The sequence below is a fragment of the Triturus cristatus genome, chromosome 4_1 (assembly GCF_964204655.1).
Source record: "Triturus cristatus chromosome 4_1, aTriCri1.1, whole genome shotgun sequence".
NCBI lineage: Eukaryota > Metazoa > Chordata > Amphibia > Caudata > Salamandridae > Triturus > Triturus cristatus.
Window position 1 is genome coordinate 565,254,006 of NC_140585.1, and position 13,584 is coordinate 565,267,589.

General features: G+C 36.3%; 1 protein-coding gene across 4 annotated transcripts in view; it reads right to left on the bottom strand.

Annotated features, from left to right (window-relative positions):
- Positions 1-6,859: 6,859 nt before the first annotated feature.
- HGF (hepatocyte growth factor) overlaps positions 6,860-13,584 on the bottom strand; it is a 475,310-nt gene continuing 468,585 nt past the window's right edge. For all 4 annotated transcript variants that reach the window (XM_085652885.1, XM_085652884.1, XM_085652887.1 and 1 more), the window contains one exon: positions 6,860-11,607. In XM_085652885.1, the coding sequence (XP_085509011.1) occupies positions 11,431-11,607 (177 nt within the window). In that variant the 3' untranslated portion in view covers positions 6,860-11,430. The remainder of the gene's footprint in view (positions 11,608-13,584) is intronic.

The window sequence follows — 13,584 nt, forward strand, 5'->3', positions numbered from 1 at the left end:
TTCAGGACTGGTCGGACGAACAGTACAACAGAGGAGGGCGATCTGATCACAGACAAGAAGAGCATACGATACTGAAAAGGGAGACCCAAAGCTCGTCTGACATGAAGATAAAGAAGGAGGATAGGCTTCCTCCATATAAACCCTCTTTCCAGAAAAAGATAGTTGAAGCTTTAACTGCAAAATATGCCACAGACTGTGAGAATCCTCCTCCTGAACAGGCGTTGGGCAGTGACTGTCCTTGACAGCGTGCAATAGTACACTGGAATATCTGCATTTTTCTGGTAGTGAAAACAACGGAAACCTTTATTACTGGGGAAATCGCAGACACCTGCATAGACCACCGTAATACTGACTTGTCCAGCACTTCCCTTTTCTATCAGTACCTAGCATTTTCTTTTTCTGTTTTTCTGAGTTCTGAAGGATCGCAGTGGCAGCATGCAGCACTTTACAACAAGTCTTAATAAATGTATATAAATAAATTATACAGAACCTCCATCATATCTGTAGTTTCATGTCCTTTAGATATGACTGCAAAATGAAAGTGGACGTAAAGGAGATATATAATAGTAAAGGCAATGAAGATGTTGATTACACAGAGAAAAACATGTTTGTATTAAAAAAAATGTAATAGGAAATGTGTTTACATTTACGGTAGCAAATGTTTAAATATGCCAGAACTTTTCAAGTTGATTATCAAATTACAGATATTGAAATTGAAAATATTGTATTGTTTTCTCATTCTGTCTCTCTGAAAACAAATATAAAAAACAAATATACACATTTGATCCATCTTTCCTCAAATAAAGGATGGAACAATTAAGTATCATTATTGTGCCAGTTAGCAGTCAAACCTTCCTATGAAATATACCCTTTTACAACATGTTTGAAGTTGTGTGTCCCTGTAGATAACCCCACTGTTGAAACCATGCCAGTAATTGTAAAACAGATTGCAAAAATGTGTGTGGTGTGTCTTTGTTTAAACAGCTGCTTTCTTTCAAATGGGCACTGACCTCAGCAATACCAAAATTCTAAATGTGGTTTGAAATATAAAAAATCTGCTATCTTGAATTGTAAAAGCCATTCAAAAGATCCCAGGCTACCTCATAAAAAGAAAAAAGACCTAATGTATCTATAAACATCTTAGTTTGCTAGAACATCTTGGACTTCTCTCTGCAGTCTAAAAATGTATTTAGAGTGGTTCAAACCCATCAATAATGCTAGCAAGAGGAACTGGTGCTATTCACCGCTTAAAAATGCATTGCGTTCATTATAGGAATTGTGAGAAGGTTTGCCCTGCAGCAGCAAAGTTAAGTAAAACAATCAAAAGACTGCAGTTAATAGAACCCCTGGAATGCAGCAGTACAGCAGGACAACGCTTTCCCTAGACCGCAAAACATGGCACTTGCTTACACGTCTCCTGGACACAAGAAACGTTTCTTATTTCGCATGATGAAAAAGAGAAAATCATGGAAAATGGTTGCAACATGAACAAGCATTGGCAAAGCCAATAATTGTCGCCGGTTGCCCCTTTTGAATTTATCAGTGAGGGAGGTAAGGTGATTGTGTTGGGTACCGCATATGAGGGAGAGAGCAACACAGAGCCTGGGTTTGTTTTCCAGTCTCCTAACTATATTCTGCAACTTACTGGTGATATAACCACCATTGGATTATGTCAAATGATATTCCATTAATGCAATCATTTGTCCATGTCTCCTCCCATTTTCTTGTTTTCTCCTCCCTTATATACTCTTTATGTTGGATTCACATCACACAAGTAATATTTTCTACACTTTGATAACTAAGCAATGCTTTTTGTTATGATAACAGCATATTGGAGGATACACTAAGACATATTGTTCAATTATGTTGCATTGCTGCATTGATAAAGTCTGCAAGAATATAACATGGGTTGACTGCCCCAGAATTTTCCTTGTATGTGGCTGTTCATATGCTACCCCAGAGTTTTCCTGTACTTGGCTGTCCATATCACCAACTCTACATTTTAAACAAGTTCCTGGAGATTATTACATTTGTTTTAAGAACATTCACTTCATGCCTAGGAGTAGGACTGTTCCTTGCTGATTGCTTACTGTTCACTTTGGTACCCTTTATATTGCCTGCTCCAACCCTTCTGTGTCTTAGGCCTTGATGGGTTTAAAATATGTATTCCTTATCTCTGCCTAGTGAAATGCTAGAAACATGCTTCAGAGGTATTTCCTACTTAATTTTCAAATTTTAATGTAATGGAGAAATCCGATTTTTGATGCAGGAAGTGGGAAGAAAACATTTTTTTAAATGTCCTTTAGGGTGCCTGAGGCAGAATTGCTTAAAACACTTCTGCCACTCATATCACCTCCAGAGCTAGAATACACATCCTTAACTGGGATAATGTGACATGGCTCAGATGACAATTGCATGTCTTCATAGCCTTCAAGAGTATATTAGACTTTACTGCTAGCTATTTAGCCATAAGCTGCTCTTAGCTATCAGTTGTCCGAACTAAGGGCAGCTGTAGTACAACCTTTTTTGATGCCAAGCAGTGCTTTTCTTATTTATTGCCACACAGCAAGGCTTCAGTCATCGTAGGAAAGAGAACCAGTTTGGTCAGGGAGGAGGAGGTCTAAAACAATCATAGGTGTGTTTAAGGAGCTGAAGACAGTCCTGCATGGAGATAAATGGATTCTGCCATCTTGACATAGGGGCTCCTTGGTAATTTTACAGTAAGGCAAATACAGATGGTGTAAAAAAGGTGGGATGACTACAAGAAAATATTTAGATTGGTTGGTAGAATTTCTTTAATAACTGCTAGTGCTAAGGATTAATCTGGCTCCTCAACTGCCAACTCCTCAGAACACTCCACCTGAAAAGGGAAGCCCTGCTGGAGACTACTCCTGATTCTGGAATCCTCATGGAAGAAGAGAGTCATTCGATGACTGAATAACGTAAGGGTTCTAGGACTCCTGCTTATGATGGATGGAAATCGCTCTCCAAGGGCAAAATGGTTGGCCCCCTGTTCGCATGCTTTAATGCCACAAAACACAGAAGGACTACCGATCCAAGAGGGCCCTGCTGACCACAGACTTCTGTACTCTACAGACCACCAGGCTTTTAGCAAAACCTGGTTCATAGAAGCCTACACTTAGGAGCTAAAGTCAGCAGGACTGGTAATGAGGGACTGTTTCAACACCTGGAAGAATTTGAGACATAGTTTTTTTCTTCATCTCCAGAGAACTGAACCAGGTTTCTCCAAATTGTAACTGAAAACTTGTTCAGCTAGACTTTATCTTGTTTGCTATCTGGCTTCTTGGAGCGCTGCTGGGCTATGGCTTCCCCTTTGCCCAGCTAAAGGATTTTGACTTCAAGAAAAGTGACAAAAAGTCTAATTTACAATTTTGGCAGATACTCCTCCACAAACTTAACAAATAACTTATCCCACAAACTGATAATCTGCCCACTCTATTTACAGTCAGGCAGACCATCAGGGTTCTTTCGGTCGTGCTACCATTGTCTCTGCTGGTGGGAACCTTACACATAAGGCCCTGCAGACTAAGGGTCATCAGTGTAAGTACATCAGACCTTCTGGACCACCAATAAAATACTGGTAGCTTCTGAGAAACATGGCAGCTTAACATGGAGGATAGTTTGGTGCTGTTTTGACACAGTGACTTTTTTCCTAAAGCAGTTCTTGCTCCCACATCCAGCAAACATCAACCCACAGTCGTCACCAGTTTTGTGTCTCAGACACTGCTCTATAGAAGTGATAGCTGCAAGGCAGTTTGGGCCATGTTGCTGCCCGCTATGTAGAGCTGTGTTGTCCCTTTCTCGGTCCTTCTCAAATGACATTGTGAGGCAGTTGGATGATATCATTAAAAGCCGCAGAGCAGACGAATCTGTGAGCACCATGGAAGCAAGGATTGAATGGGCCAGAGGAGAGACCATATTTTACCCTGTACTCTTTACACCAACCAGTCTTTACAATAAGGTTTGTACCCCGCGTGTAACGTTATCACGCTTTACTTCAGCATGCAAGTCATTACAATGACTTGCTGAAGGAGGCGTTTTGTTGTAGTGCTGTTGGACTTTTAAATCCAACCACCCCTACTGTTGCGCAGACTGGACTTGGAATAGTAATGTATACTATACTATTCCAAAGTCCAGCACCCCCTAAAGCAAATCAGGGTAACAACTTGCATGCTAAAGTAATGCATGGCAATGTCACATGCGGGGTACTGACTGTGTTGTAAAAGAGTGGGGGATAAATGCCTACAGGGTTCCATCATACAACCATCTGGCGAGGGCCATAGGCATACAGGGAAGAAACTAATGCTACTGACTTGGACAGAATTATCAGAACTCCAAACAAAAACTAATGGACTGTGTTCTTAAACTCTTAACTGAGTTAAATTGCATTAACAGCATCTTGATGCATTTATATCACAACAATTAGCTGGATACCAATTTGGGTATTCAGGATACATCTCAGGGGTGTCAGTGTAACATTTAAAGAAAGCAAGCTGGATTCATCTTGTTGAGCAGCAGTAGTAAGGCACCAGAAGGTGCAAGCAGAGGCAATTTGGGACTTTCCGCACGGCAGAATTGAAAATGCTCAACATATGCTACATACTAGCTATACACTATAGATGCAGCTGAGACAGGGAGGACATGATTGCTGTGCTGTAACCTCATCTCTGCCAGTCAGAGCCCACTGAAGTTGTAAGACAAGAGCTACCAATTCCTCAGTCATCAATATTCAAACCTAACAGTCCCCCTCTTGAATAATTCTGACAAGGCTAGCATGGCTTCAGAAAATCCTACAGAATCTGAGAGCTCTTTGGCCACTAATTCATCTAGCCAATGTATCGAACAGATGTTTAAAAGCAATCAGGAGGTTCAAAAGTCCGAGAAACACCAACAATGGGGGATATAACTATAAAGATCTATGCCTGGGATTGGTAGCTGATCAATTTTATCGCAGGATAGCACAAGATGGATTCCAGCATTCTCCATTTGGTGGGACAGACCCAGCTAACTAACAGTCCATGTGATCAGAAACTCAAACTTTTATCTAAAAAATGTGAATACCTTGAGAGCTGGTCCAGTCGCTCATGCATGCGTATTACTGCGATCTCAGAGGAGCTGAGCTTGGTCAACCTGACCAGAATAAATGTCTTACACAACTACTGATGTATACCCTGGAGAGCGAACGTAAAGATATCTCCAATGAGGCTCTATCAATTGCTAGGGACCATCAAATCTCAGCTTGTATATCAAAAACAGGTTCAAGACCACAATTATATCTTACTTTTAGGACTTTCGGATGAAGGAAATGGTTTTAACCATCGGAAGATAAAGGAAGGTGCATATTTTCCAATAAGGGATTACCTTTCCCATACTTATCATTAGAATGCAATGCACTCATGAAAATGAAGTGGGAGGAATTAATTAGTGTATTTAATATTCCTAAGTTTTCTGTTATAAGGTTCACTTATGTTTGATTTAGTCGATAATCACTTGTAACACTCGGAAAATAAATGAATTGACACAGTCAACACAAAACATACTTTTATATAAAGCTTGCTAAGATAGCATTGTGTAAGATTAAGGATTCAACCTGTTGAAGATGTACTTTAACCACAGCCGATAGAATCCATATGTTTATTATTTGTCCTGTCCAAAGGCATTTTGGGGACAGTGTGTTTCCCACATTTTTCCCATTCTTGATCCAGTACAAAATCAAATTTAATCCAGTACTAATTATGATTGGATTTGTCAACTACATACAAAATCCATTTGCTTTTCTTGCAATGGTAGTTGCATGTTTGCTTTTAGCACATAACTGTAAGGAAAACCCGATCAGAGCACATCTAAGATATAGATCATTTTGGAAAACTTATAAATAAATGCAAACCTAATGAAAGATTCAAGTACATCTGGGGGTGTATTCAGGTAGCGGAGTTGATAAGCTGTTAGAGGATCACTCTAGCCCTTGACAAGGGTAAAATATTATGAATGCCTGTGTAAATATGAATATATTTAATCACTGTTTTCTCAAATGTAAATTTAACAATATGATATACGCTCTGTATTATACATTATGTATTTGCTCTACTCTGATGCTCCTGCCAAATAAAAAAAACCTTACTGGTTTAGGAAAGTAGAAAAGGAAATATGATCCTGACACAGAGAAAACTTCCACAGTGTCAAGATAATTATTTTTTATTTGACAGGAAAAAAATGTCTACCTTTTGAGTTTGTTTTTGCAAAAAAAAAAGTTTGCAGAGGAAAAACATCTGCTAGTTCATTTTATTGTCAGTCGCTCTTGCGTCTGTTTGCCCTGTTCTGTGTAAGAATGCAACCGACGCATGTAAATGAAGGGGGAAGTAATAATGAGCTAATCTGTGTATTTTATATTCTTATTTTGTGGTATGCTATGTTGTATGTTATTTTTCTTTTATAATGTTCACTTATTTTTGGTTTAGTTTAGTTGATAATCACTCTTAACACTCAGAAATATATGACTTGACAGTCAACAATAAAAGTCCTAATTAATCTTTTCTATACTATCTGTACACTGTATAGTGCTTAGGTTGCTTATAGCTAGGATTATACCATACAAATATACATACAAGTGTACATTCATACATACATATGATGACAGGGGTAATTGTGAAATCAATTTCTACTATGTTCTATCTGATCATTATACCACGCTTTTTACCATATATCTAATGTGAATGGTTCATTGCACAATGCTATCATTATCTAAAAGTTCTTTCCCTTTTTCAAAACATATTAATCGTAGGTTTTCAAAATACATATGAATGTTCCTTCCATATTTGAACACAATCACAATTGCCAGTTTTAGGTAAAATAGTTTATTGTTTTATAAGAATAAACACAAATACAAAAATACAGACATTATAGACGAAAGATGACATCACTATTTACAGAATGAATGCAACAAATGGCATGATCACAACGGTGCTCAAATTTCTGACTTTCACTACTACAAACAGTTACATCCCAAATAAGGATGCACCACTACTTTCATATGCTACTGCTACATTATTTATTATATTCTGAACACCATGTAGGATGTAGCATAAGAAAGCCTTTGATAGCCTTTTCTAATGGAATACTGTTGCTATTACATTCACTTGGTGCCATTGGAACCAACAAGAAATATTCACAGGAATAAAGAAAAAAACCTTAGCATTCTCTGCTCTAGTACTCATGTTATACAGACAAGACCTAATCAGCAAATACCCTTCTAAATGTTCAATAAAAGAGTCCTGAAAACATACTAATATTGCTGCAGCCCAACCAGGAGCGCCATTGCTAAAATACTAATACACTGACAAAAATCAACATAAAATAATTCTTATATCCTCTGCACAGCAGATTACAGATAAACTAGTCTATGGCCACTTTTGTTTTTTCACTAAATGTAATACAATTACACTGGAAAGACATAAAAATCAAAAACAGACAGATTTCTTACGAGTGAGCATATTTTCCACATTTACCATTTTCTGATCAATACTTCACCTTGCATGGCAATTGCTATAATACTGTTTACATCTTGTGCAGCATACAGGCCACACCGTTTATTGCGATGTCGATTGGCTATAAGTTACTTACTGTTTTTGAATATTTGGTCCTACTACCTTCATGGTGTTCTATGTTTTCCATGCTGGAAATACTTAAGGAAAATTCTAAATATATAAATGCATGAATACATTAATAGATCACTACTTATTCCGTGTGAAAGTATTATCATACCCAATGATTAAGAATTATTTACTATGAAGCATCATTTGTTTAATACAACCAGTATCCTCACAGTCACTGTTACAGTGTTTTTCTAAATTGATATGTTTGACAAGAATATGTTTTAAGCAGCATGAATGTTTTGATAATAAAAAGGTACTGGTAATGATATTTTCTGCTTATCATGTGCGATCTGCATGGTACACTGAGCAAACCAAGTAATGTTATAAGTAACCTATCAAATATTGTTGGATTTAAACACAAGATTAATATTTGAGAAATAATTTACACCACTTTTATGCTGTTGATTTCTTGTGTTAATAGCAATTCTTGATTTAAATGTAACATACTCACATCTGAGTACGCCTCATAAAAAGAGGTAATCTCTTCTCGAGAGTTAAAAGTAGAACCATATTGAAACTCCTGGACATCCATTAAAACCAATGAACTCTGAAACATTTAAGGACTGAATGAATGTAGCATACTACCAAAATAGAGTACTGTGATGGAGTGTCCTATACATATCGAAGCATTACAAATAACAAAATTAACCATAATAATTATATGGCCACCATTTAAGGTCAAGTTCTTTGCATAAAAGGAAATCGATAATTGTAGGGCTTCATCATGTGAACTGTTGATAATGTAGATGTGTACCATTATATCAGATCGGAATACACTGTTTATTCATGTATGACTGTTGATACACATTTAGATTTTCTTTTTGTATTATGTATTTCTCATCTAAATGTAGCATCTGAAGTTTGTACTTGAAAGCTTTTATATTATGTGTCAAATTAATCCTCACAATGTAATTTAGGAGTTCATGCTCAAGTGATCTAATCAACAATATTCTATCTATAATAAAGACTTAGACTAGAATTAATCACTGTTTTCCTAATTATTGCTGGCAGTATTTTAAATATTCCTCTGAGTTAGTGAATGGAGAATTATATTTTGACAATATTTCCATGACTAGGTTTTATGCTCACATTTCAGTCTACTTTTTACATTGTTCTTGTAGTTCAACAGTGGAGTGGACAATTTAAATTTTTAATACCTTGAACTTTTGGAAGAAATACCATTTGATATTTATACACATACAATATAAAGAAATATGGATACACATAAACAGAGTTTGCTTCTTGTCAACAAGAAGAACTCAGAAAGCAGCAAATAAACAGGTAATCTCATTAACATCTGTATTTTCATAAATATGTGATCATACAGAATAATTATCCTTTGTTCTTTGTCTATTCAAGTATTTTCAGGAAAAAACTCACAAAACATGGGCCTACTTTACATCTTTCCCCAACAACAGTACACTTTGTTATTGCCAATATAAATAGTTAAATAGCAACAATCATATCTCCTCTGAGTTTTAGAACTGATTGCTGTAGTAAATGAGATGCCACTTATAGTCATGAAAAAGCTGTTTGAAAACATTCTTGAGCATCACATAAAACTATAGAAGAGTTAGGCTTTGTAGAGCTCACTAGATACTGGGTCTTGGTACATTTTACTTCAAGCTTGACATGATTGACAAACTGTAAAACATAATGGAGAAGTATTCGTTTTAACTAAAAAGCTACCATTAATTGGAACATGACATTTTCCTTGCAATAGTGGAAGATGCTTATTGAATGGCATTTCTTTAGTGTTAAGCATACTATTTGCAAGTGAAAAGTGCATCCTAGAAGTAGCATAGGACAGTGGACTGCTGCAAGCGTTGCTGCTATTAATACCTTTTCTACTGGTGGTATCCTATCCTAGGGGCACACGTAATGCTTCAAATAAAACCAATGAAATTCGATGGGGAGAAAGAATGATTCAACAAACCAATTTACATCAAAAACATTGCGGGCCTGATGCATTAAATCATATTCACACTCGCAAAGCTGGCACTGCGCAGAGTAGCCGGCTTTGCAAGAATATAAAAAACATGTTTTTATTAAAAACGGGAGTGACAAATGTCTTTGTGACTCCTAATGTCAGGATTGTGATATCATGTGGATCCCAACAATTAAGGTATGTGACCACTCAAGCATTTGCAATGCATCAACAGGTTACTGCCTGCCCTTTAAACTTGAGACAATTTCTGGGAAAGCAGTCTTCAAGGAAGAGCTTACACGAGTGCTTGACAGCTTTGTTCAAGACAGGGACAGACAGCAATCCATTATATTACTACATGATCACCCGAGCCTCCCTTTTGCTTAGTGTCACTTTTTGGGCATTGTATTTCCAGGCCCTATAAGAGGCAAGGGTTACAATGACGGAGGTAAGCTGTGTCTTGCAGACCCTCCGCCTTTGCATCCTCGTCTGTCACAAGGATTACAGAAGGACACCTGCCTCATTATTATTTGTGAGGCAGGATTTGTTCACTATTTGTGACCAGACTCATTCAAAAGTGCTCCAATGATGACTCTGACTCAGAGCATAGAACTGACTAGGTATAATGGCATAGGCTGACCAACTAAAGAATGTGTGATACACCCAAGAAAATAATATATCTGCCAATTTAGTTTTCAAAACACATACATTTCCAATTCCTTTAAGATGCATTTATTTTCTTCATGTAAAGGCTTAAGGTAGAGCTATTTAAACAGAATCTATCTGGAACTATTTAAACAGCAGGTCGGATGCACATGTTAATCTACAAAGTATATTGGGGTAATTAGAACCTAAAACATATTCAATAAATTTGATTTATATATTGCAAATGGATTCCACATTCTCATTGCGCTCTATTTCCATTTGGATATAGTCCGTTGAAATTGTCGATGAAAATGAAATGAAAATATAATCATTTTATGTGTGCAGTGATCATTAATAAAGCTGAATGTATTTTTTGCACTCTGATTCTCGAAATTAAATAATTACCATGTTAACTTTTGAACACATTTTCAGATTGTCAAACACATTGTAACCTGAGATTTCCTTAGGTTGTCTTTAACCACAGTGACTAGAAATACAGTTGTATTGTTCTCATACGTTTCTCTGAGTGTTGTAACTCGAGATGTGTTTAGCCACTCTATCTATGAAATACCTTCTAGTTTAGCTGTACAACACAATTCCAAAAATGAAGTATATTTTATATCATCTTGTAAAGAATTGAAGAGGTTGTTGGACTTTGACTTGTAACAGCTTCAGTTTCCTATTGTATTTCTCACAGTTAATTATTTTAAGTTGTGAATTTCCTTCTGGTTTCCATTGTTCCTAAATAATCGATTTTTGCAAATTGCAATGATACTGGACCATAAATTCATCAGGAAGAAAATGTCAACATTAATTGCAATACGCGGCGCCCATGAACTCTAAGGTTTTCAAAATAACATCTGTGTTGCAAGCCATTGTTACCAATAAATGCATCTTTTTCACAGCCAACCATTGTATCTCTTCATAAGCATCTCAATTTTGTTATGTTCCCAGATATGTTGCTGGCAGTTGTCCTTGTACATTTACTATGTTTGAAAGTTGTGTATTGCTGTGGGGAAATTCCTGGTGGTATTCATGTACGTGAGGAGCAGGGATAACATTGTTCCATAGTCAGAGCAAAATACCCAGCCTTTCAGACCCTCGCGTGTGCTCTTCATGATTTTTAAAAATATAGTATCAGTTCTTTGTTCCAAAATATGATTCCCAGTGGGGTCTTTTTCGAAACTAAAATTCAGGAACTTTAAATGTCAAAATAATTTTGTGTATCCATTTTGCATAATAGGCCACCCTGACAAAAATTCCAGGGCGATTATGAATTGCGCATCCCCGTCCTGGTATTATTACACCTTGCACCAGTTTTGTTTCATTTTCTTCACAGACTAAGGGGCCACCATAATCCCGCTGTAGAGAGAAAAAGAAAAGAAAATGTCAGTCAATCTTTGCCCAAAAATGTGTTTTATCTTGAGTATAGGCAAATGACAATGTGCATTCTCAGCAAATCAAAAAACATGAACAGTTTTTCTCAGTTATTTTTTCCACATTTTCAGTAAAGTGGTGGGTAATTGTGAAAACAAAATATGACAATTATTATTAAAATTCCTAGGACTGGCTTGTGGCCAAATTATATGTATTCTATTAACACCACTGTTTTTCAGACCATCCTCTATAATTAAAACACTATATTGCTTTTATGTAGCACATCATTATATATTTCTGTAAAGAACAGGTGTTATTATTATGCAATAAAATCATACCTATTTTACTTAATAACGAAAGACTGAGTTGGCTTTACCACAATTTGAGGTGTGATTTACAGATACTCACATATCTCACTGATGAGCAGTTGAGTCACTGTGTCAACTCTCTGGCAAATTAAGAATGCTTGAAACAATGATGACATTTCAAAAGATGTAAGGAATAAAGAGTGGTTACTTGTAAGCCACTTTACAACAATGTCTATGGTTTTGTCATAAACACTGTCAGTTTCATGGTCTGCTTTATATGTGAATGGAAGACAAGTTTTAGTAGGAATTAAATTACATTTTTCCAGGATTAAGTTTCTTAATGAAGTTTGTGGAGCTCAATTTTCATTAATGTAGAATACCACGTATAACGGAGCAAATGTAAAACACCCAGCTTATACAGGAGAAAGAGTTGCTTAAATACGGAACACTAATACTCTATCCATCAATCATTATTTGACAATATTCACTAGCTGATCATTCACAGACCTGTTCAAAAGGTTAAGAAAGTGCTTAATATTAAATGTTCATCTTTTAGCTCTTTCCTATTGACAATATGGCATAAATACAACATACATAAACATTTAAAAAAAGAAAATGCATATACTGTTGAACGTTCAATATATATGTGTAATAATTCTATCCACCTTAGTCAAAAATGTAATAAATCAGCAAATAAGGGGAATTGACATGCCATATAAGCATAACATAAGTGCTTGGTGATATGTTCTTACTACTACTTTAAAAAAAAACATTTTCAAAATAATTCAGTGAGCACGTGGCAGGTTTGGGATGACACTAATAAATACAATAGAGATTCTTGGGGATAACCACAAAGTCAGCAGATACTATTTGGCCATTGTTGTAGCCATTTTGGTGTGCGTCCTTAGTTCGACATCTACCAAATCTTAACTTAAGGTATGCATCCTTCTTATGTGATGGAAAGGGGATAGACATATAAATAAGGCTGTGCTTCCAATTTCCAATTTATGACTTTCCAAGGATGCTTTTGGGCTGTTAGTATATCCTTATCAATCTTTAGCCAGAGTTGTTTGGTTGCTTGATTCAAGAAATGTTTAAAGCAAACTCTATTTATTTCTGGAGACCTAGATACCTTTAAGTCGAACGTTTGGTAACACTCTGATAAGAAGTCTTTCTATGTACCAGTATATGAGGAATTGTAATTTTCCTGCCAGCAACATGTTTGCTAAGGAACCAGGTTCAGATAAATACAGACAGTGTAAACATTTTTAATCCCGGCCTGTCCCACAAGAGCTTACCCTTGGAGACCAAACTCTAATGGAATTTCATCATGACCAATGTTCTTATGAATCGTAAAAATATATTTTATGGCCTTGATTTAAAATAAGCCATTGTCCTTCCCTCGGAATATGACTGAACCGTAAGCTAGTGCTGGAATTAGTCTGGTTGGAATTCAAAGCAGCATGGAGGAAGAATGGAAGCAACATTGTACACGTGAATTTTGACATAAAAATATCTCGGGGAAAGCCGAGAGTTACCACAATTTAGTTAGTGTTTTGTTGAATAATGTGGATTTATGTATTTAGATGATTGTTTGTTGAAGAATTGGTATATTAAAAAATATGCTAAGGAAATTAAAACAACACCAATGACT